Below are 22595 nucleotides of genomic sequence, written 5' to 3'. Positions count from 1 at the left end.
TTGCATACGACGCTACCGACGACGTGCAGAGTGTTGAAACCGGCGACGTCGTTGGCATGGTGCGTTACTGGGGGGATTTTTTTTCACTTTGTTCACTTGCTTATATAACTTCCCTAAATTAGCGCTATGTGATGATATCATCATACTGCCGCGTAGATTGAACTTCGAACTAAGTCCAGATTTACTTTTTTAGTGAGAAGATGGTCAGGTATGTAGTCAGTATATGAATTAAAATTATCGGTGCATATCCGAGTGGGTGAGTGGGTGATTGTTTGACTGTGTTGGTGAGCCGCAAGGCAGCCATTCTGAATGACATGTCATGAAGCCTTAACATGCGGTGCGGTGGCTGGTATCAAAATATCTTAAAATCTACACGGAAGAAATAAACTACCCAATAGTGAGTTTAATTCACCCAACCTCGAACATCCGTACGGGAAGCCAAAATTGAGTAAGTAGGGTCGAAGTAGTTTGCCTTTACTTCCATGCTAAAAAAGTACCTAACGGAAACTTTATTGACCCAAATGTAAGTTTAATTTACTCAATTTCGAACTCAGGTAATAAAACTCAAAATTGGCTTCCCGTATTGAACTGGCGTCGCTGGATTGTTTCGCTTTTTTATTTTTAACAACAGAAGAAAGAGTGGATGAAAAAGAAGAGAAAAAATTACTCAAAAGTCAGTTTAAAAAAACTCAATTCTGGGTACTTTTTTTCTTCCGTGTACATGCTTGGAGGTCGTATACTAATAACGTAAGCACTTACGCTCCATATAAATATAAAAATATTTGTTAGGGAGAAATCTTACATGGCCCCTTGGAAAAAATACACTACAAAGGAGTACACATTAGAAATTGAAAGATAAGGTACTTTATGAGACGTTTTGCGGCGTCCCGATTATTTACATTCAATGTTATGTTTTGGAATGATTCTCATTCTGAACATTCCGTTAGGTCCGAATACAAAATAATAATCGTAAAGTTTTACTTTTTATTCGTGTTTTCTTCAGAATTTTATGGTAAGAATGCAATGGTATGAAAAACTTTGTTTTAAAGCCCTTGTAATCGAGAAGTAAAACAGGTAGAATTGATGAAGCGACTTATTGGAATGTTCAGCGCGAAATAACCAAACAAACGGGCTTCCACTAATTAGCAAAGTAGATAAACACGAGAAAAACAGAGGCCCGGAAGCCTTATTTTAACATGCTCGAAAGCTCTCATTCAAGAGGCTCGGCAGCCTCCTTTCAAGATGCTCGGAAGCCTCCTTTCAAGAGTATTGGGAGTCTCATTCCAGTGATCTTGGGAGAATCCTTTCAGGAGTTATGGGATCCTACTTTCAAGAGGATTGAAAGCCTTTCCATAGGATCAGAAGCCTCCTTTCAAGGGGCTCGGAAGCCTCCTTTCAAGGGGCTCGGAAGCCTCCTTTCAAGGGGCTCGGAAGCCTCCTTTCAAGGGGCTCAGAAGCCTCCTTTCAAGGGGCTCAGAAGCCTCCTTTCAAGGGGCTCAGAAGCCTCCTTTCAAGAAGCTCGGAAGCCTCATTTCAAGAGTCCCAAAAGCCTCATTTCAAAAGACTCTGAAGCCTCCTTTCAAGAGGCCCTGAAGCCTCTTTTCAAGAGGCTCGGAAGCCTCCTTTGAAGAGGCTCGAAAGCCTAATTTTAAGAGGCTCGAGAGCCTTATTTCAAGAGGCCCGGAAGACTTCTTTCAAGATGCCCGGAAGCCTCCTTTCAAGAGTCCCGGAAGCCTCATTTCAAGCGACCCAGAAGCCTCCTTTCAAGAGGTCCGGAAGCCTCCTTTCAAAAGGCCCGGAAGCCTCCTTTCAAGAGGCCTGAAGCCTCCTTTCAAGAGGCCTGAAGCCTCCTTTCAAGAGGTCCGGAAGCCCCCTTTCAAAAGGCCCGGAAGCCTCCTTTCAAGAGGCCCTGACGCCTCCTTTACAGAGGATCGGAAGCCTCATTACAAGATGCTTGGAAGCCTCCTTTCAAGAGGCTCGGAAGCCTCCTTTCAAGAGGCTCGGAAGCCTCCTTTCAAGAGGCTCAGAAGCCTCCTTTCAAGAGGCTCAGAAGCCTCCTTTCAAGAGGCTCAGAAGCCTCCTTTCAAGAGGCTCAGAAGCCTCCTTTCAAGAGGCTAAGGGCCTCCTTTCAAGAGGCTAAGAGCCTCCTTTCAAGAGGCTCAGAAGCCTCCTTTCAAGAGGCTCAGAAGCCTCCTTTCAAGAGGCTCAGAAGCCTCCTTTCAAGAGGCTCAGAAGCCTCCTTTCAAGAGGCTCAGAAGCCTCCTTTCAAGAGGCTCAGAAGCCTCCTTTCAAGAGGCTCAGAAGCCTCCTTTCAAGAGGCTCAGAAGCCTCCTTTCAAGAGTCCCAGAAGCCTCCTTTCAAGAGGCCCAGAAGCCTCCTTTCAAGAGGCCCGGAAGCCTCATTTCAAGCGACACAGAAGCCTCCTTTCAAGAGTCCCGGAAGCCTCAATTCAAGCGACCCAGAAGCCTCCTTCCAAGAGGCCAGGAAGCCTCATTTCAAGCGACACAGAGGCCTCCTTTCAAGAGGCTCGGAAGCCTCCTTTCAAGAGGTCCGGAAGCCTCCTTTCAAAAGGCTCGGAAGCCTCCTTTCAAGAGGCCCTGACGCCTCCTTTACAGAGGATCGGAAGCCTCCTTTCAAGAGGCTCAGAAGCCTCCTTTCAAGAGGCTCAGAGCCTCCTTTCAAGAGGCTCAGGCCTCCTTTCAAGAGGCTCAGGAAGCCTCCTTTCAAGAGGCTCAGGAAGCCTCCTTTCAAGAGGCTCAGGCCTCCTTTCAAGAGGCTCAGAAGCCTCCTTTCAAGAGGCTCAGGCCTCCTTTCAAGAGGCTCAGAAGCCTCCTTTCAAGAGGCTCAGAAGCCTCCTTTCAAGAGGCTCAGAAGCCTCCTTTCAAGAGGCTCAGAGCCTCCTTTCAAGAGGCTCAGGAAGCCTCCTTTCAAGAGGCTCAGAAGCCTCCTTTCAAGAGGCTCAGGAAGCCTCCTTTCAAGAGGCTCAGAAGCCTCCTTTCAAGAGGCTCAGAAGCCTCCTTTCAAGAGGCTCAGAAGCCTCCTTTCAAGAGGCTCAGAAGCCTCCTTTCAAGAGGCTCAGAAGCCTCCTTTCAAGAGGCTCAGAAGCCTCCTTTCAAGAGGCTCAGAAGCCTCCTTTCAAGAGGCTCAGGAAGCCTCCTTTCAAGAGGCTCAGGCCTCCTTTCAAGAGGCTCAGAAGCCTCCTTTCAAGAGGCTCAGAGCCTCCTTTCAAGAGGCTCAGAGCCTCCTTTCAAGAGGCTCAGAAGCCTCCTTTCAAGGGCTGGAAGCCTCCTTTCAAGAGGCCCAGAAGCCTCCTTTCAAGAGGCCCGAAGCCTCCTTTCAAGAGGCCAGAGCCTCCTTTCAAGAGGCCAGGAAGCCTCCTTTCAAGAGGCCCAGAAGCCTCCTTTCAAGAGGCCAGGAAGCCTCCTTTCAAGAGGCCAGGCCTCCTTTCAAGAGGCAGAAGCCTCCTTTCAAGAGGCCAGGAAGCCTCCTTTCAAGAGGCCCGGAAGCCTCCTTTCAAGAGGCCAGGAAGAAGCCTCCTTTCAAGAGGCCCAGAAGCCTTCTTTTAAGAGGCCCAGAAGCCTCCTTTCAAGAGGCCCAGAAGCCTCCTTTCAAGAGGCCCGGAAACCTCCTTTCAAGAGGCCCGGAAGCCTCCTTTCAAGAGGCCCGGAAGCCTCCTTTCAAGAGGCCCGAAGCCTCCTTTCAAGAGGCCCGGAAGCCTCCTTTCAAAAGGCCCGAAAGCCTCCTTTCAAGAGGCCAGGAAGCCTCCTTTCAAGAGGCCAGGAAGCCTCCTTTCAAGAGGCCCGGAAGCCTCCTTTCAAGAGGCCCGGAAGCATCCTTTCAAGAGGCCCGGAAGCCTCCTTTCAAGAGGCCCGGAAGCCTCCTTTCAAGAGGCTCGGAAGCCTCCTTTCAAGCGACCCAGAAGCCTCGTTTCAAGCGACACAGAAGCCTCCATTCAAGAGGCCTGAAGCCTCCTTTCAAGAGGCCCAGAAGCCTCCTTTCAAGAGGCCTGAAGCCTCCTCTCAAGAGGTCCGGAAGCCTCCTTTCAAAAGGCCCGGAAGCCTCCTTTCAAAAGGCCCGGAAGCCTCCTTTCAAGAGGCCCTGACGCCTCCTTTACAGAGGATCGGAAGCCTCCTTTCAAGAGGCCCGGAAGCCTCTTTCAAGAGGCCAGGAAGCCCCCTTTTAAGAGGCCTGGAAGCCCCCCTTTCAAGAGGCTATGAAGCCTCTTTTCAAGATGCTCAGAAGCCTCCTTTCAAGAGGTCCGGAAGCCTCATTTCAAGCGCCCGGAAGACTCCTTTCAAGAGGCCAGGCTTCCTTTCAAGAGGCCAGGAAGCCTCCTTTCAAGAGGCCAGGAAGCCTCCTTTCAAGAGACCAGGAAGCCTCTTTCAAGAGGCCAGGAAGCCTCCTTTCAAGAGGCCCAGAGCCTCCTTTCAAGAGGCCCGGAAGCCTCCTTTCAAGAGGCCAGAAGCCTCCTTTCAAGAGGCCCGGAAGCCTCCTTTCAAGAGGCCCGGAAGCCTCCTTTCAAGAGGCCCGCAAGCCTCCTTTCAAGAGGCTCAGGAAGCCTCCTTTCAAGAGGCTCAGGAAGCCTCCTTTCAAGAGGCTCAGAAGCCTCCTTTCAAGATGCTCAGAGCCTCCTTTCAAGAGGCTCGGAAGCCTCCTTTCAAGAGGCTCAGGCCTCCTTTCAAGAGGCTCAGAGCCTCCTTCCAAGAGGCTCGGAAGCTTCCTTCCAAGGGACTCAGAAATCCTCCTTCCTAGAGGCTCGGAAGCCTCCTTTCAAGAGGCTCGTAAGCCTCCTTTCAAGAGGCTCGTAAGCCTTCTTTCAAGAGGCTCGTAAGCCTCCTTTCAAGAGACTCAGAAGCCTCCTTCCAAGAGGCTCGGAAGCCTCCTTCCAAGAGGCTCGGAAGCCTCCTTCCAAGAGGCTCGGAAGCCTGCTTTCAAGAGGCTCATAAGCCTTCTTTTAAGGGGCTCAGAAGCCTCCTTTCAAGAGGCTCAGAAGCCTCCTTTCAAGAGGCTCAGAAGCCTCCTTTCAAGAGGCTCAGAAGCCTCCTTTCAAGAGGCTCAGAAGCCTCCTTTCAAGAGGCTCAGAAGCCTCCTTTCAAGAGGCTCAGAAGCCTCCTTTCAAGAGGCTCAGAAGCCTCCTTTCAAGAGGCTCAGAAGCCTCCTTTCAAGAGGCTCAGAAGCCTCCTTTCAAGAGGCTCAGAAGCCTCCTTTCAAGAGGCTCAAGCCTCCTTTCAAGAGGCTCAAGCCTCCTTTCAAGAGGCTCAGAAGCCTCCTTTCAAGAGCTCAGAAGCCTCCTTTCAAGAGGCTCAGAAGCCTCCTTTCAAGAGGCTCAGAGCCTCCTTTCAAGAGGCTCAGAAGCCTCCTTTCAAGAGGCTCAAGCCTCCTTTCAAGAGGCTCAGAAGCCTCCTTTCAAGAGCTCAGAAGCCTCCTTTCAAGAGGCTCAGAAGCCTCCTTTCAAGAGGCTCAGAAGCCTCCTTTCAAGAGCTCAAGCCTCCTTTCAAGAGGCTCAGAAGCCTCCTTTCAAGAGGCTCAGAAGCCTCCTTTCAAGAGGCTCAAGCCTCCTTTCAAGAGGCTCAGAGCCTCCTTTCAAGAGGCTCAGAAGCCTCCTTTCAAGAGGCTCAGAGCCTCCTTTCAAGAGGCTCAGGAAGCCTCCTTTCAAGAGGCTCAGAAGCCTCCTTTCAAGAGGCTCAGAAGCCTCCTTTCAAGAGGCTCAGGAAGCCTCCTTTCAAGAGGCTCAGGAAGCCTCCTTTCAAGAGGCTCAAGCCTCCTTTCAAGAGGCTCAGGCCTCCTTTCAAGAGGCTCAGGCCTCCTTTCAAGAGGCTCAGAAGCCTCCTTTCAAGAGGCTCAGAAGCCTCCTTTCAAGAGGCTCAGAAGCCTCCTTTCAAGAGGCTCAGGCCTCCTTTCAAGAGGCTCAAGCCTCCTTTCAAGAGGCTCAGAGCCTCCTTTCAAGAGGCTCAGAAGCCTCCTTTCAAGAGGCTCAGAAGCCTCCTTTCAAGAGGCTCAAGCCTCCTTTCAAGAGGCTCCAGGCCTCCTTTCAAGAGGCTCAAGCCTCCTTTCAAGAGCTCAGAAGCCTCCTTTCAAGAGGCTCAGAGCCTCCTTTCAAGAGGCTCAGAAGCCTCCTTTCAAGAGGCTCAGAAGCCTCCTTTCAAGAGGCCTCAGAAGCCTCCTTTCAAGAGGCTCAAGCCTCCTTTCAAGAGGCTCAGAAGCCTCCTTTCAAGAGGCTCAGAAGCCTCCTTTCAAGAGGCTCAGAAGCCTCCTTTCAAGAGGCTCCAGAAGCCTCCTTTCAAGAGGCTCAGAAGCCTCCTTTCAAGAGGCTCAGAGCCTCCTTTCAAGAGGCTCAGAAGCCTCCTTTCAAGAGGCTCAGAAGCCTCCTTTCAAGAGGCTCAGAAGCCTCCTTTCAAGAGGCTCAGGAAGCCTCCTTTCAAGAGCTCAGAGCCTCCTTTCAAGAGGCTCAGAGCCTCCTTTCAAGAGGCTCGGAAGCCTCCTTTCAAGAGGCTCAGAAGCCTCCTTTCAAGAGCTCCAGAAGCTTCCTTTCAAGAGGCTCGGAAGCCTATTTTCAAGAGGCTCGAAAGCCTGCTTTCAAAAGGCTCGAAAGCCTCTTTTCAAGAGACTCGGAAGCCTCCTTTCAGGAGCCTGGGAAGCCTCCTTTCAAGAGGCTCGGAAGCCTCATTTCAAGAGGCTCCGAAGCCTTCTTTTAAGAGGCTCGCAAGCATCCACCTTGAGACTTGAGAGCCTCCCTTCAAGACACCCATATGACTAATATAAAGAGCAAATATTGAACTGGCCATTTTGTAGCCAGTTCCCAAAGGGTCACTTCGAAGAAACCTGTTGTTGGCCATTTCTGGAAGAGATGTCAACAAGATTTTTGGTTTTAATATCATCCCTATCTATATACAAATCTATCGAAATGGTATCGATAGGGACGAAAACAGCGACATTTTGTTGGACATATATCGCCAAAAGAGGAAGTTGTGGTCAAATTTACTGCATCTGACCCAGTGAATCATCAGAAAACTCCGCATAAGAGGACCACACCACAAGTCCAAAAATGTATTCTGGGTTCTGGGATCCGGACCAGCAAAACATTAATAAAAATGGCAGTAATTTGATTGTTCCTTCACTCAGGCCGATACGGCTCAATTGAAAATGCTCGATTCCTCCTTCTGATTGGTACATGCCATATACTCTAACTCAAAATGTTGAGCTGTATAACTTTCGACAAAAATTAACGTAGAATATCCTTGGAAAAAAGATAGTGCAATACAATTTGACTCAGCGACTGAAAGAAAGAGTGCATACTGAAAAAATAAGTGATGGATTTTGTCACACACTCACAAGCCAGCAATACCTAAATGCAAAATGCTGGACAGCACTCACCTGTTTGGTCAACACGAAGTAAGCGTACGCCGCCATCGCCGTCCCGTACGTAACGAAGTACGTCACCGGTTCCATGATATCCCAGGAGTATTCCCACCAGGTTAACCGCGCCAGCACCCCGAACTGGACCGACATCAGCCCCAGCCCGACCCAGGTCAGCATGCCGGTGCGACGGGTCGCCTTCTGGTCCAGTTCGGCTTTTTTCTACAAATCCGAGCAGAAGGGTCGGTTAGAAATAAAGGATATTGAATATATGCAGACAGCACTCACCACTTCCAGAGGTCCCAGCTTCTCGTTGAGTTCCTCCAGTTTGCTGTTCAGTTCTCGTTCTTTCCTAATTTGGTGTTCGCCAACGTTGAGCGCTTCGTAAAGCTGTGCGGAATGGAAAAATAAGAAGGAAAATAATGAATGGAGGGTACTTATTGCACCTAATTGGCGACGATAGTTTACGACGACGTGACAATCGCAAACTGCAACTCAATCGTCAGTCGGTGCCAATGAGAGGAAGCTAATTTGCACAAAATTAAAAAGTTTTGTGTGCATTTGGTCGTCATTTTCCATCATCCTCCTACAAAGAGAATGGCATTGCTGTGCACCCAAATGTAATGAAGAGCACAAACAGTTTGTTCGTTTGCCATTATTAGGCTCTGGGAAAAGTTTCTGATATCGCACCAGGCCGCACTATGGTCTCTCTTTTCTGGGTGACTTTTACTCGCATAATCGGATGTCATTTTGGCAAAATGAGGAAAGTTGGAAAACGGGATGAGGAGTTAATCTGGGTCTCCGTTTGTGGAAACCAAATAACGATAGGAAAATGCTAATTTCAATTTTCTAGTTAGGATGTTGAGAAAGAAAACAAGTCACTTATCGAATATTTTAAACTTTAGGGAGATAAAATTGTGATAAAAAATAGTAATAAACGTAAGTATATTTGCGCTCCTATCTCATGAGAAAATTCGTAAACTGTGAATTGCCAATCAAACCTTTGACGGAAAAGAATTCATGCTGATCCTTGTAGGTGAATTTGTAAACCCTCTGTTGCAAAACTTTACCTGTGCCACCAGTGCTTGCACATCGCCCAGCCGGGTCAGTTCTTCTGAGGTAATTCTGTCACGTGACGGCGGTCTCACGTAGTATTGTCTGTCGTTCAGGTGCAACCTGCGGATCCGGAAAAAAGAGCAAGAAGGAACATTATTAGCCATTTTACAAAACTATTTACGAAGATGTGAAGAAACATCGTAAAGACCATCGCATCGCCAGAAGAACGAGCCACTTTGCATAACTGCGTAGGGTACGATTGATGCTAATTTCCTGCTGATTTCGGCTCCGCTGAGACGACAGCTCAGCAGCAGCTCTCTTCTTGGGCGGAATCATTTATCAAACTCTGACCCCCTCCCCCCATAAGAACACAAGTTGCAACGGCTTTGAGTCTGGAGAAAGCGAAGTTTTCCTCGGAAAGGGGCTTTCGGAGAGTACGAAAAGTTCACTCCATTTGCATCAAAGAACGATACCAATATGCCAAGGTTTTATGTGTAATAATTCCAAATACCTACATACCTACTTATATAAGCGCATTTGCTCTCGTGTCGGAGGGTAGAACCGTGCTGGTTGAAGTTTTGTGGCAGGAAAAGTTATTCGGTTTTCACAATTCAGCTTTATTTATGTGTGTATAGTAGTCAACAGTAGAAAGTTTTTACCAGGGCGAAAATTTAGTTATATGCACGGGTTTGCTCACCAGGCTTTGTTCTACGAGGATTTTCGTGGAAAGGTTTTACTAAATTGTGTTACGAGTTTGACGTGCTCATATTAATTGAAAAATTATATTTTATTTTGTCAGATAAAAGTCAAGTAGGTACTACTCAAGTCAAGTACGCCCTCCAGATTGGACTACACAAGTTTTATATTTGCATAATTGGAAGGAAATGTACTCTTTGAATGCTTACTACCAAAATGTTCTTTTTTACTACACATTAGGGTGCCAATGAAAATTGCATTTTCGAATTTCAAAAAAGTCCTTTGGGATCCAAAACAAAAAAAAATCCCCTTTGTAAGAAAAAAAAATTTTTTTTTATTAATTTTGAGCACCCCTAAATCATGTTCGATTTAGCTCAAATTTTGCATATTTTTGGCTACGAAAACGTTTGCATATCGTCCGGTGTTAAAATTCGATGAAAAAAATTTTCATCGTCTGAAAAAATTTCAAGTCCCAAAAATGTTGCAAGAAAAAAAAGGATTCCATAAAAAAAATTGAATTAACATCAGATCTTGACGTTTCATGTATTTTAAGTCATTTGGCATAAAAAACAAAAATTCGATTTTCGACTTTTCCTTTGGTCCCCTCTTCAGAAAATTTTCATGGGATAAAATTTCAAAACTTTGATGAATTTTAGGCACCCCTAAATCATGTCCGATTAAGCACAAATTTTGCATGGGGTCCTATTTTGGGGTAATGAAACTTGTGAGCAATGTCGTTTTTTGAAATTCGATGACAATTTTTTTCCCATACATTCCATTAGCACCCTAATGGGTATTGCCGGACGATGAGTAGTAGCCGGAAATCGATGTTTGGCGACATTTTGGAATTCAAGATGGTCGACTTCCGGTTTGATTAACGACCAGAAAACCATGCAATATGGGTATTGCCGGAATAGGCTCGATCAGTTTGACCCCAGTTTGGAATTCAAGATGGCCGACTTCCGGTTTGTTATAACAACCGAAAACCCATACAATATGGATATTGCCGGAATGGGCTCGACGATTAGAAGCTAGAAATCTATTTGCTGCCATTTTTTAATTCATGATGGCCGTTTTCCGGTTTGATAACACGACTGGAAACCCTTTCAATACCAATGGCCGGAAACCATTATAAGAATTCCTCCGGCATTTCTTCTAGAAATTCCTCCGGGAGTTCCTTCGAGTGTTCCTCAAAGAAATTTCTCCGGAAGATCGTCACAAAAATTTCTTCGGGAAAGTTCCTCAGAGAAATTCCTCCGGAAGTTCCTCAGAAGGATTTTTCCCGAAGTTCCTTAAAGGAGTTCTCTTGGGAGTTCCTCAAAGGAATTCTCTGGAAGTTCCTTCAGGAATCCCTCAGGAAGTTCCTCCAGGAATTCCTAGGAAAGTTCCCCCAGGAATTCCTCGGGAAGTTCCTCCACGAATTCATCCGGAAGTTTTTCCAGGAATTCCTCCGGAAGTTCCTCCAAGAATTCTTCCGGAAGTTCCTCCAGTAATTCCTCCAGAAGTTCCTCCAGGAATTCCTCCGGAAGTTCCTCCCGGAATTCCTCCAGAAGTTCCTCCAGGAATTCCTCCGGAAGTTCCTCCAGAAATTCCTCCGGAAGTTCTTTCAGGAATTCCTCCGGAAGTTCCTCCAGGAATTCCTCCGGAAGCTCCTCCAGGAATTCCTCCGGAAGCTCCTCCAGGAATTCCTCCGGAAGCTCCTCCAGGAATTCCTCCGGAAGTTCCTCTAGGAATTCTTCCGGAAGTTCCTCCAGGAATTTCTCCGGAAGTTCCTCCAGAAGTTCCTCCAGGAATTCCTTCAGGAATTCCCCCGAAGGTTCCTTCAGGAATTCCTCCGGAAGTTCCTTCAGGAATTCCTCCGGAAGTTCCTCCGGGAATTCCTCCGGAAGTTCCTCCAGGAATTCCTCCGGAAGTTCCTCCAGAAATCCCTCCGGAAGTTCCACCAGGAATTACTCCGAAAGTTCCACCAGAAATTCCACCAGGAAATCATCCAGAAATTCTTCTTGAAATTTCTTCATAAGTTCCTCCATAAGTTCCTCCAAGAACTCCCCTGGAAATTCATCTAGAAATTTCTCCGGGAATTCCGCCTGAAATTCCACCGGGAGTTGCTCCAGAATTTCCTCCGAGAGTTGCTCCGCGTCAAAGAAATCTAGCTCAACTTATAAAGCTATTTTAGTGGAATGTATTCAACCGTCTAAGACGAATTAAGTACTGTCCATTTAATTCGTCGAGTCAAGTACGAGACACTGAAGACGACCACACAGTTGTGGTCAAAATACGTATCTGCAAAGATAACGAAAATTAACTGGTGGAATTAAATGGACAGTACTTAATTCGTCTTAGATAGCTCAACTTTTCAAAAGAAACTAAGTAATATATTTTTCATGAAATAATTTGAATATTGCAATCTACAGACCAATATGAAATCTTTTGATTGCAGTACTCAAATTAATTCATTTAAAAAATGTTACTTAGGTCCTTTTGAAAAGTTAAGCGAGAAATTCCTCCAGACGTTTCTCGAAGAAATTTCTTCGGAAGTTCCTCAGAGAACTTCCTCCGGAAGTTGCTCGAAGGAATTCCTCCGGAAGCTCCTCAAAGGAATTTCACCGGAAGTTCCTTAAGGAATTCCTCCGGAAGTTCCTCAAAGAAATTCTTCCGGCAGGGGGTCCCCCTCACGGACACGTCTGCCTGACAACAACTGATAAAACTGATCTCGAAGGCATTCCTCCAACGTACTTCGATAAATGGCAACCGAACAGCAACGATCATTGGATTCACCATATGGACAAATCGACACAAGGACTCACGATGATATCGGCAACGACAACAATATCGAACTACGGGTATCCATAGATTCTATTACAGCAGAATACTACAGTAGATCACGGTTCAGTAGCGCTTAAGAACACGGAGTGCTTACTAAATAAATATATGAATGAAAAAATCCTCGCTTGCCGACGAAGGGGAGAGAGAGCCACAGCAACCAGAGACATTCGCCTCCTCTACGATATCTCACGACGCTTAAGCGGGGCGGAGATGAATGCAACGATGTCTGTGAAAGACGCGAATGGTCAGTTATTGTCCGACCCAACTGACCAGCTGAAACGCTGGCTCGAGCATTTCAAACAACTTTCTCAAGTGCCAACCAGGCCACCACCACCTCAGCATGATCTGCCCAGGATTCGACGTGTAACGCGCGTCAACACCGGAGCGCCATCACTCCTAGAGATTCAAACAGCCGTCCATTAGCATTATCATCAGCATTGAGCAGTATGCACAAATTCGTAGGTGGTACAAACCTGGACTATTGTATCATCCGTTACCACAGATATTGATTTGGGACTAATCACTATCTGTAGATGGAAGCAATGCACTCTTCAATTAAGAGATTCAAACAGATCGATGCGACTTTCAGGCGGCAGCAGACCTGGTTCCGTGCCGGAAGATCCTGTGTGGACCTTATTGTCACGCTACGTATCATTCTAGAGCAGGTCAACGAATTCCAAGAGTCCCTATATTTGGTATTCATTGACTACGAAAAAGCTTTTGACCGTCTCAATCACGAGAATATGTGGGGACCTTGAGACTCAAGGGGGTTCCTGAGTAAATCATCGGCCTCATCGAGGCACAGTACGAGGCCTTCTTGTGCAGAGTACTGCACAATGGGGTCTTGTTTGGCCCTATCCGGGTCGTAGCTGGTGTGAGACAAGGATTCTATCACCGTTGCTGTTCCTTATTGAAATCGACGAGATTCTAATGGGTGCCAAACCTATGGCAGCCTTTAACCTTCTTAAACTTCTTGCTCAACGGCGCTCTGATATGTAGAGTAAGCTCAACGACTTTGCCGCCTCCTCTTCCACAGTTTAGTCTTCAACGTCAACAAAACCAAATCGTAGGACGTAAACACGGCAACCTCTTCCAGTTTTACAGTAGCTGGGCAATCAGTGGAGAATGTTGAAAACTTCCAATATTTTGGAAGCCAAGTGGCGTCAGACGGCGGTACCAAGATCAACATAGGCGCACGGATCAAGAAAGCAAGGGCTGCCTTTGCGAGTTTAAGTAATATCTGGAAGAACAGGCAGCACCTATATGGATTCGCATTATGCGTTTTTCACAATGTGCTTTGTGTATGTTACCTATATGGATTCGCATTATGCGTTTTTCACAGAGTACTCTTTTGTCTCGTCCTTGACGTTCTGCTTCGGTTACTCTTGTTCAATCTCAACGTGAAGTTGAATAAGAGTGGGGTTATGAATATGTGTTTTACTTAGTTTTCAACAAATTGCCACCTATATGGATTCGCATTATGCGATTTTTACAATGCACTTTGTGATTGTCACCTATATGGATTCGCATTATGCGTTTTTCATAGTGCACTCTATGTTTCGTCTTTGACGTTCGTCCATTGTTACGTCCTCTGTTGTGACACCTCTATTTAGTCCCTAGCTGAATGCGTGTGAGTCTACATAATTGGCTTTCCTATAAATGGTTCCATTCCCTTTTCCAACTTCACTTCCTCTTCCTTTCCCCTTTTCACTTCCTTTTCCGTCAGGTAAATGATGAGAAAGCCCAGTGAAGGCGATGGCACAAATCTCCCAAAATGAGGGGAACGTGCCTCCTGAGCCGACGTTCTAATACCTGATACCTGAAGACGTAAACACGGCAACCTCTTCCAGTTTTACAGTAGCTGGGCAATCAGTGGAGAATGTTGAAAACTTCCAATATTTTGGAAGCCAAGTGGCGTCAGACGGCGGTACCAAGATCAACATAAGCGCACGGATCAAGAAAGCAAGCAATATCTGGAAGAACAGGCAGATATAACGCATCAGAATCCGAATTTTTAACTCTACGAGAAATTTGTATTGTTATTAGGCTGACCATACGTACCGTATTTAACGGGACAGTCCCGTTTTTTAGACCTAATTGTGCTGTCCCGTCGTAATCTAAAAAATCCTCAATTTGTCCCGTATTTTTATTGATTCTTCCAAAGAGCTCCAAAATATTATTCAAACAAATACATTATTTTAGGCAATTAATGTTCATTTTCGATTATTATTTTTGAATCTTCCGAAGTAGGAAATTAATTTTTTTTTGTTCGTGTGAACAAAACCAATAGACAAGATTCCCAAGGTGTGAGGCTACTTTAAGCATAATTTAAATTAATTTCGATAAAAAAAACGTGAATAGATGAGATTTGACATCTGCCTGGTTGTTACGACATGAAATCCATTCCGCGCCAAATTTGCGCGACCCAGAACTAAATTTTAAGCAAATACACGTGAAATAAAATTTTTTCTACTAAACGCCTTCTCTTCGAGATCGTTTTTTAATATTCCTAATTTTAAATATGATTAAAAGCTTAAATATTGCACATGTTTGTACCAAATTTAAAATAGGACTGAAAAAATCTCAGTTAATTTAACAACCCCCACCGATGACCATCTAAGTTTTCACCACTAGAAATACTGAAGCTAAGAAAACAAGAACTAAACAGCCAAGACTATTTCAATACGCACCGCTTTTTAAATGAGATGATGATTTTGACATTTTTTGTTCCGTTATTGTCAGTGGAATTCGGAACAAAGATGCAGATCTTAATTGATGAATAGATGAACTTGGAAAATAACAAAAAATAACAAATAACAAAAAATCTTCTAAGGTAAAAAATTATGCAACTTTGTTGTAATTATAAAATTGCGTATCTGTCGAAATTCATCCTGGTATTCTTGCAAAAGTTCTCCAGGGAACTTATGCGGAAATTCATTCTGGAATTTTGTTATAATGAATGTGATGAAAATTCAAGTAAATTATTCAAAAACAACCTGCGGAAAATCTTTAGAGACTACTTGCGGACATCCCTTCATTAATTCCTATGAAAAACGGTTTGGAAATTCATGCAGAAATTGACTGCGGGTGACTTGCTACGTAAAAACTTCCGAAAAACCTTTCGTCAAATTCGAGACGCAATTTTCAGATGTTCCTGTGATTACCGCTAACAAAACGTTTGAGAAAATCGCAACGTGAATTCTTGCGGAATTTTCTCTGGGAATCTAGGAAAAAATCTTCCGGAAATACATTCGGAGTTTCCTTCATGAATTCCTGTGGAAATCGGTTTGGAAATTTCAGAAGACTTCCTCTGGTGAATGCCGAGGCATTCCACGGGGCATGTCAGTCGATCCTTAGCGACCATTTCGAAAATATTTGAAACTCTGCACAGTTTTTCAATTTCATCTAAATCGTCATTTTCGATATCAAATCTTCATATTGAGTCACGACTAACTTTTCAAAAGGGTGTATGTGAAAATGGTTCAAAAATATTTAAAAGCTGCACAGCAAAAACGGAATGTTCGATTGTTATGATTTTTTCAGCAAAGTTAGACAACTAAATGGTGATTCTTAAGAAAATGTGCACAGTAAAAAAATTTTTTGCCTTTAAAAATATCATTTTGTCACAAAACTCAAATATCTCAAAACCCTATCTTTTTTCGAACGTAATTTTTAGGGAAAACGGTCCATTATATTAGCTATCTACCATAAAAATTTGGTGATGGTAAACTAATAAACAAAAAGTTATGACATTTCAAACATTTCACAATTTTCACATTTAGTAAAAAATTTTTGTCTGTGTAAGTTATTTCGAGAATTGCAGTTTGATGCAGATTTTATTGTTAAGGGACGTGATTTAAACAAGTTGTTTTCATGATATTTTGATTTAATTATTCATAGCATCTATAAGAAACTTAGACACGATCCAGTGTTGTGATCAAAAGTATTGATAGTGTCATAATTTTCATTGCACGTGACTGGCGAAAAATTCTTTTAATAGTGTTGAAACCTGTTGATAAGAACGTTGATAGAAACATATCAGAAATGTTATTTTTAAGACAAAAGCTGCAAAATCAAAGATTTATATACACGTGTACGTCTATAGTTTACCTGCAAAAATATACCTCTTAGAGAATAGACTTTATGATCGGGAGGAAACGGGTATCTTCAACAACAACAAATGCATGATAGGTACATACCATGACAATGCTCACGAAAAAGCAAAAAATTACTACTACTAAGGTTGTTAAAGATCTTATAGTAATTTTTTCTTCAGTCAAACAAATGACACCAAACTAGTCAGTAAAACTTAAAAGTGATTTTGTTTATTGAAATATTACGAACAACATGAGTAGCCGCTTTCTCAACTGTTGTAGGCCGTTTGATGGAAAAAAGTGTTCAAAAGAGTTACGAAATCTCACCGAAAGCACCATAGATAAACTGAAAGCGACTGGTTATGCTCCAATGTCCACATTGAATACAAATTTACGCATTTGCACGTCCTGCCGTCTAAACGTTGACAAAAGAGCAATCTGTATATCATCGGTTGAGCAGAGCGCAGGAAGTTCGAAAACGACAGCAACTGAGGAATTGCCAGATGTATCGACAACAACTGAGGAATTACCAGAAGTATTAAGTGCTGAGAGCCTTGCCACCGTACCATCAGCGAAATCTGTTTCAACAAATCAATCGGAAGATGAGTGTATCCAAAAGGTCAACATCGAACGCTTTAACGAGGGCATAGCTGGGATAAAAGTGACTCCGATTAAATGGAGTAAGATGGACTACGTTTACACATTTGATCGTCAATCGGGTCGGACGTATTTTTAATTGCTAGCGACCGCAGTCGTTTTTTGTTTTTTTTTTTTGTTTTTATTACTTTTTGCATACGTTTTGATTGTCGCGCGCCGGTGTCGTATAGTGATAATGAGTTGCGAAATTTGCTCGCTAGATTCGTCCGAGGATTCAGTAATGTGGACTTGTGTTGGATGTCCTCGTAATTTCCATGCCGCCTGCGTGGGAGTAGCTGTCCAGCGTAGTTCGTTACGGAGGAAAGATAAAAGGGTGACGGATACATCTTCATATGTGTTGCCGTGTTGTGCCCCATGCCAAAATCTTGTTACTGGTAGCTTTGAATTCAATGCACTAGTGCAACAACAGGAGCAATTGGCAGACCAAATTAATAAAAACACTGAAGTGATTCATCGCGCAGCGGTAAATAATACAAGCGATGGCATAATTCATGAAGCCATTGATCGACTCGAAGCTCACCTGGGCGAAATAAAAATTGCTGACATCCAAGAAGATCAACGATTCTATTGGAAATTCTGTAATTAATCAATCGTTGGATATGTCCATGGCACAAGTGACTATAACAAATTCAGTGGAGTCGATGAGAACTGACATTTCCAAAGAAATGAAAATTTTAAACGAAGAAATGAGGCGAATTAGTAGCCTCACCCTGGATTTATCTTCTACAGTAACCATGTGCTCCAACCCGTGGCTGGGGACTGACATTCTAGATGAATTGAAAACGCTTTCAACCAACATCATGGGATGCCACAACGAGAGCCCACTGCAATCGCTCGAAACGGAATTGGCTGCCGAACCTAAAACACTAATGGCCTACAGTCCCTCCAAGCACATAAACAACCCGCTTTGCCCCTGCGTCGCCCCATTCCAGAAACGACACGTGACGAATTAAATTTCCACGCAAAGTACATGGAACCGCGCGATTATGACCCACTATGGCGCTGGAAAGGGAGGTGGATATGGAAACAGGACTGGTCGGAGTTTGATGCATGCATTCGTCGACAGAAGCAGAAAAAACAGACAGATCGCGTGATAAGCAGAAACATAAACGGAATTATTGTAACAATAAGACTGATCAACACCACCATACTACCCACCGTGGCGCAGTGACAAACAAAAACAGCCATACACCTATACTTCCGCGCGATAGAGAGCTGCTCGCGGCGGCTAAGGAACACTTTTCGCGACCGCCACCACCATCAAGCCAACACCCGTACCGCCCAACCATCGCTTTTCGGAGAGGAGAGGTGTTAAATCCATACTTTGCTGCTAACCATTCAAGAACAACCAACGCAATATCTCCATCGCCGAGGCCCTGTGTCTGTCAGTGTTTTTGCCAGAATTGACGAACTCCTTAGAGGAAAGCAATGGTTCTTCATGCTCCTGCCAACAGACGGGTTTTTAAAGGAATTGACGCAGTCGGGAGATGCAGAATGTGACCAACAAATAGTACTTCCGATCAACTTAACGCACTCATTGGAGGAAGTCGTAGAAAATTGTAATGGTATTGACGAACTACCAAAAACTTCATCAAACGCACAGGCAACAGAACTACTTGTATACTGTCAGAACTTCAATCGTATGAAAAGTGCTATCAAAATGAACGAAATACATAAACAAATTTTGAGTTCCTCTTTCTCGGTTATTTTAGGAACTGAAACAAGTTGGTCAGAAAGCGTTAAAAGCGAGGAAGTTTTTGGTAGTGATTATAATGTTTTAGAGATGACCGAGATCTCGTCTTAGCGCAAAGAATGTCTGGCGGAGGTGTTCTCATCGCAATTTCCTCAAAACATAATTCGGAGCTCATTGATTCTACCAAATTTAATGAATTTGAGCATGTGTGGGTAGAACGCATATTGATGGTGAAACTCACATTTTTGCTACCGTGTACTTTCCTCCAGATTATTCTTGTTAACCCGCATTTGAAAATTTCGTCCATAATTCCTTTGAGATTATTTCCCAGTTCCCTCCTGAATTCAAAGTTCACTTGTACGGCGATTTCCTCCAACGTAGTGCAGACTTCATTCCAGATTCTGAGAATGAAAGTATTTTGCTGCCAGTTGTCGGTGAAAATGAGACTTTACAATTTATTTTTGAAAAACTGCATGTTTAGGCTTGAATCAAATCAATCATGTAAAAAATCGACAAAATTGCTATTTGGACTTTTTATTCACAAACACTCTCGATGATTTCTGTGTAAATGAGTCTCTATCGCCGTTATGGAAAAATGAAGCATTTCACACAGCAATAGAATACTCTGTATTTGTGCATCGGAACCATGATCCTTATGGCTATGATTTCGAAAATATTCTCGATTATAAAAATGCAAATTTTGACAACATTAAACAAAAATTGAACAGAGCTAATTGGCAACAAATTTTACAAAATCAAACTGACATTGAATGTGCTGTTACAGACTTTTATGCAATTTTATTAGACATTGTTCGGAATGAAGTACCATTCGTGAGGAAACGTCGCAATTATAACTCAAAAAACCCAATATGGTTCAACAAACAAATCAAAAATTTGAAAAACCGAAAGCAAAAGGCTCATAAACTTTATAAACAATACACAAGTCAAGAAAATTTAGAAAACTATTTGAATATTTGCGATCAACTTAGTTTAGCCATGTCTTCGGCTCTTAAGGAGTATAATGCTAAAACCGAAAATGAAATCAAATCATGTCCAAAAACTTTTCAAGTATGCCAAAACCAAGCTAAAATCCAGCAATTTTCCATCGAAAATGACTTTAGATGAAAAATTAGGAGATAATGCTGATGAAATTTGTACTCTTTTGCAACTTTTTTTCAAGAGACATATACCGAATTTTCCGAAAGTGATCGTGATTATGAATATTTTTCACATTTTCCTGACTATTTAAGCAGTGTTGGTGTAAACCAAATTAATGCAACGGAGATTTTGGCAGCTCTACAGAATTTGGATGTCTCAAAAGGATCCGGACCAGATGGAATTCCACCTATGTTTTTGAAAAAGTTGGCAAGCGAATTTACGACACCTTTATTTTGGTTATTCAAGTTATCTTTAGAAACCAGTAGCTTTCAAAAGAATGGAAGAAGTCTTTTCTAATACCAATTTTTAAATCAGGGAAAAAATCTGATATTAGAAATTATCGTGGAGTGGCCATTATTTCATGTATTCCTAAACTTTTTGAATCAATCATCAATAGAAGGATGTTCAACCAAATAAAACATATAATAACAGATGCACAACACGGGTTCTTTAAAGGACGTTCGACTACAACCAATCTTTTAGAATTTGTAAATTACTCATTGAATGCTATGGACAAAGGTAGTCATGTTGAGGCGCTTTACACAGACTTTAGCAAAGCATTTGATAGACTCGATATTCCTATGATGATTTTCAAGCTTGAGAAATTGGGAATTGAGATGAGACTCCTTAAATGGATTAAATCGTATTTAACTGACCGCCAACAAATAGTACGATTTGAAGGGAAACAGTCGCTTCCAGTCAATGTAACATCTGGAGTTCCCCAAGGCTCGCATATAGGACCTCTTCTATTCATATTGTTTGTAAACGATATATCACTCATTCTTAAGCATCTTAAAATCCTTATTTATGCGGACGATATGAAACTATTTATGGAAATCAAAAATACTGTTGACAATGACATCTACTTGAACGAAATACGCATATTTGATAACTGGTGTAACAAAAGCTTACTACAACTTAATGTCAAGAAATGTAATTTGATCACTTTCAGTAGAAAACGGAGCACACCATCGATAACTGTAACTCTAGGAAATCAACCAGTACAAAAATGTGAAAGGGTTAGAGATTTGGGTGTAATCTTAGATGCTAAGCTAACCTTTACTGACCACTACAACACTATTATCCATAGAGCAACAAATATGCTCAGTTTTATTAAAAGATTTAGTTATAACTTTCAAGATCCTTATACAATTAAAACTTTGTACGTTGCGTATGTCAGATCAATTATAGAATATTGTAGCATTGTATGGTCTCCGTATATGAAATCACATGATGATCGAATAGAATCAATTCAAAAGCAATTCCTTTTATATGCCTTACGCAAATTAGGGTGGACAACATTCCCACTTCCGTCGTACGAGGCGCGATGTATGCTTATAGATATCCAATCATTAAAAAAGCGTCGTGAATTTGCCATGATCTCATTTGTGAATGATATTGTTTCGCACCGCATTGATTCCACCAAACTATTGTCTTGTTTAAATTTTTACACTCCTACTCGGCAATTGAGAAATCGAAACTTGTTTGCCACCTGTCATCATCGAACAAATTATGCAAAATTTAGTCCAATGAATCAAATGATGTCTGTTTACAATCAGTATTGTGAAGCAATTGATTTAGCCATGCCTCGTATGAGCCTAAGAAAATATTTTAGGAACATTAGTTACAATAGAACATAGTTATAAGTTTTTTAATGTAGTCTACATTATGTTTGACGAAATAAATAAATTTCCCGGAGAAAAAATACCGTGAAATAAACGAAGCTGTACGAAGAAACCTCTTCAAATTAGGACCTGATGATGTGGAAAATACAGACTACGATGAGGTAATTATAAATATGAAGGAAAGGTTCTCGAATGCAGCCACGACAAGGAAAGAAAAATTATTGATTTTGTCGATGCTGCCAAGTTCGTGGTCTATTCAGGATGCCATTGATGAGTTCAAAACCAATAGAAATACAGTAAAAGAGGCAAAACAATTGAAGAATAATTGTCTTTCAACCAAAAATACTAGGTCTAGTACTGCATTAACAGATGAGACAAAAGAAATAGTAGTTCAATATTTTGAAGATGATGAAGTAAGTCGAGCTATGCCTGGTCAAAAAGATTATGTATCAGTAAAAAAAGATGGAAAGCGTCAAGCAATCCAAAAACGATTAATGATGACGACTTTGAAAGAAGCGTACACACTAGACCTCTTCATGTTTTCAAAAAGTATCAAAAATTCTTCCGGTCAGCCCAGAATCACAATTCTTATGCTAAAATAAGTCTCCTGTCAAATTTTCAGCTAATTCGGATAAAATTTCGATGTGGCTCAAGTCGATTTAGTGTTTTTGGGCTATTTTCAATTTTGGAAAAAATCTAACAAGAGATATAAACGTCGAAAACTATCGCAACAACCTCTATACGGAAGCTTTGGGTGTGCTCTAAAAGTCTTGTAATCATTGCGATTCGTTCCGTTCACGTTTTATCCACGTTAAAGTGATTTTCAAGCTTTTAAGTGCATAAAACACTGTTTCCTTTAAAAGTCGTTGTTCTTCAAAATTCTTGAATTTACGACAAATGATTGCCAATTCATTATATTATTATTCCCCTTTTTTCCCTGGAAATTTAAGTAATAAAATTGTCACTATGCGATTTATCGTTTAATTCTTAAAAATCAGAAGCTGAACATTTGTCATAAATTTGCACGTTAGGATTTCTTCAAACAAGTTATTCGAACAAAACATAAATCAAATCATATGATATTTGATGCTTACAACAAACGACTTCCAAATTTTGTTAATTTCACCATATGTCTGCATGCTTTTAACATTGAGTGCATCGTAGTAACAAGTGAAATCGAAGCATCTTTGTTTGAACAACTTGTTTAAAGAAATCTCAGCGTGCAAATTTATGACAAATGTTTAGCTTCTGATTTTTAAGAATTTAACGATAAATCGCACATTGACAATTATATTACTAAAATTTCCAGGGAAAAAAGAGGAATATTAATATAATAAATTAGCAATCATTTGTCATAAATTCAAGAATTTTGTAGAATAACGACTTTTGGGGGAAACAGTATTTTTATGCACTTAAAAGCTTGATAATCACTTT

At 42.4% G+C, this 22595-nt stretch overlaps 1 protein-coding gene across 12 annotated transcripts in view; it reads right to left on the bottom strand.

Annotated features, from left to right (window-relative positions):
• The window catches only part of LOC134209544 (calcium uniporter protein, mitochondrial), a 567109-nt gene that overhangs the window by 3018 nt on the left and 541496 nt on the right, over positions 1-22595 (bottom strand). For all 12 annotated transcript variants that reach the window (XM_062685523.1, XM_062685524.1, XM_062685526.1 and 9 more), the window contains 3 exons: positions 8427-8532; positions 7645-7746; positions 7375-7578 (listed from right to left, as the gene is read on the bottom strand). In XM_062685523.1, the coding sequence (XP_062541507.1) occupies positions 7375-7578; positions 7645-7746; positions 8427-8532 (412 nt within the window). The remainder of the gene's footprint in view (positions 1-7374; positions 7579-7644; positions 7747-8426; positions 8533-22595) is intronic.

The sequence above is a fragment of the Armigeres subalbatus genome, chromosome 2 (genome assembly GCF_024139115.2).
Source record: "Armigeres subalbatus isolate Guangzhou_Male chromosome 2, GZ_Asu_2, whole genome shotgun sequence".
NCBI lineage: Eukaryota > Metazoa > Arthropoda > Insecta > Diptera > Culicidae > Armigeres > Armigeres subalbatus.
The sequence above is the reverse complement of the archived record's forward strand: the minus strand, read 5'-3'. Positions and strand labels throughout refer to the sequence as shown.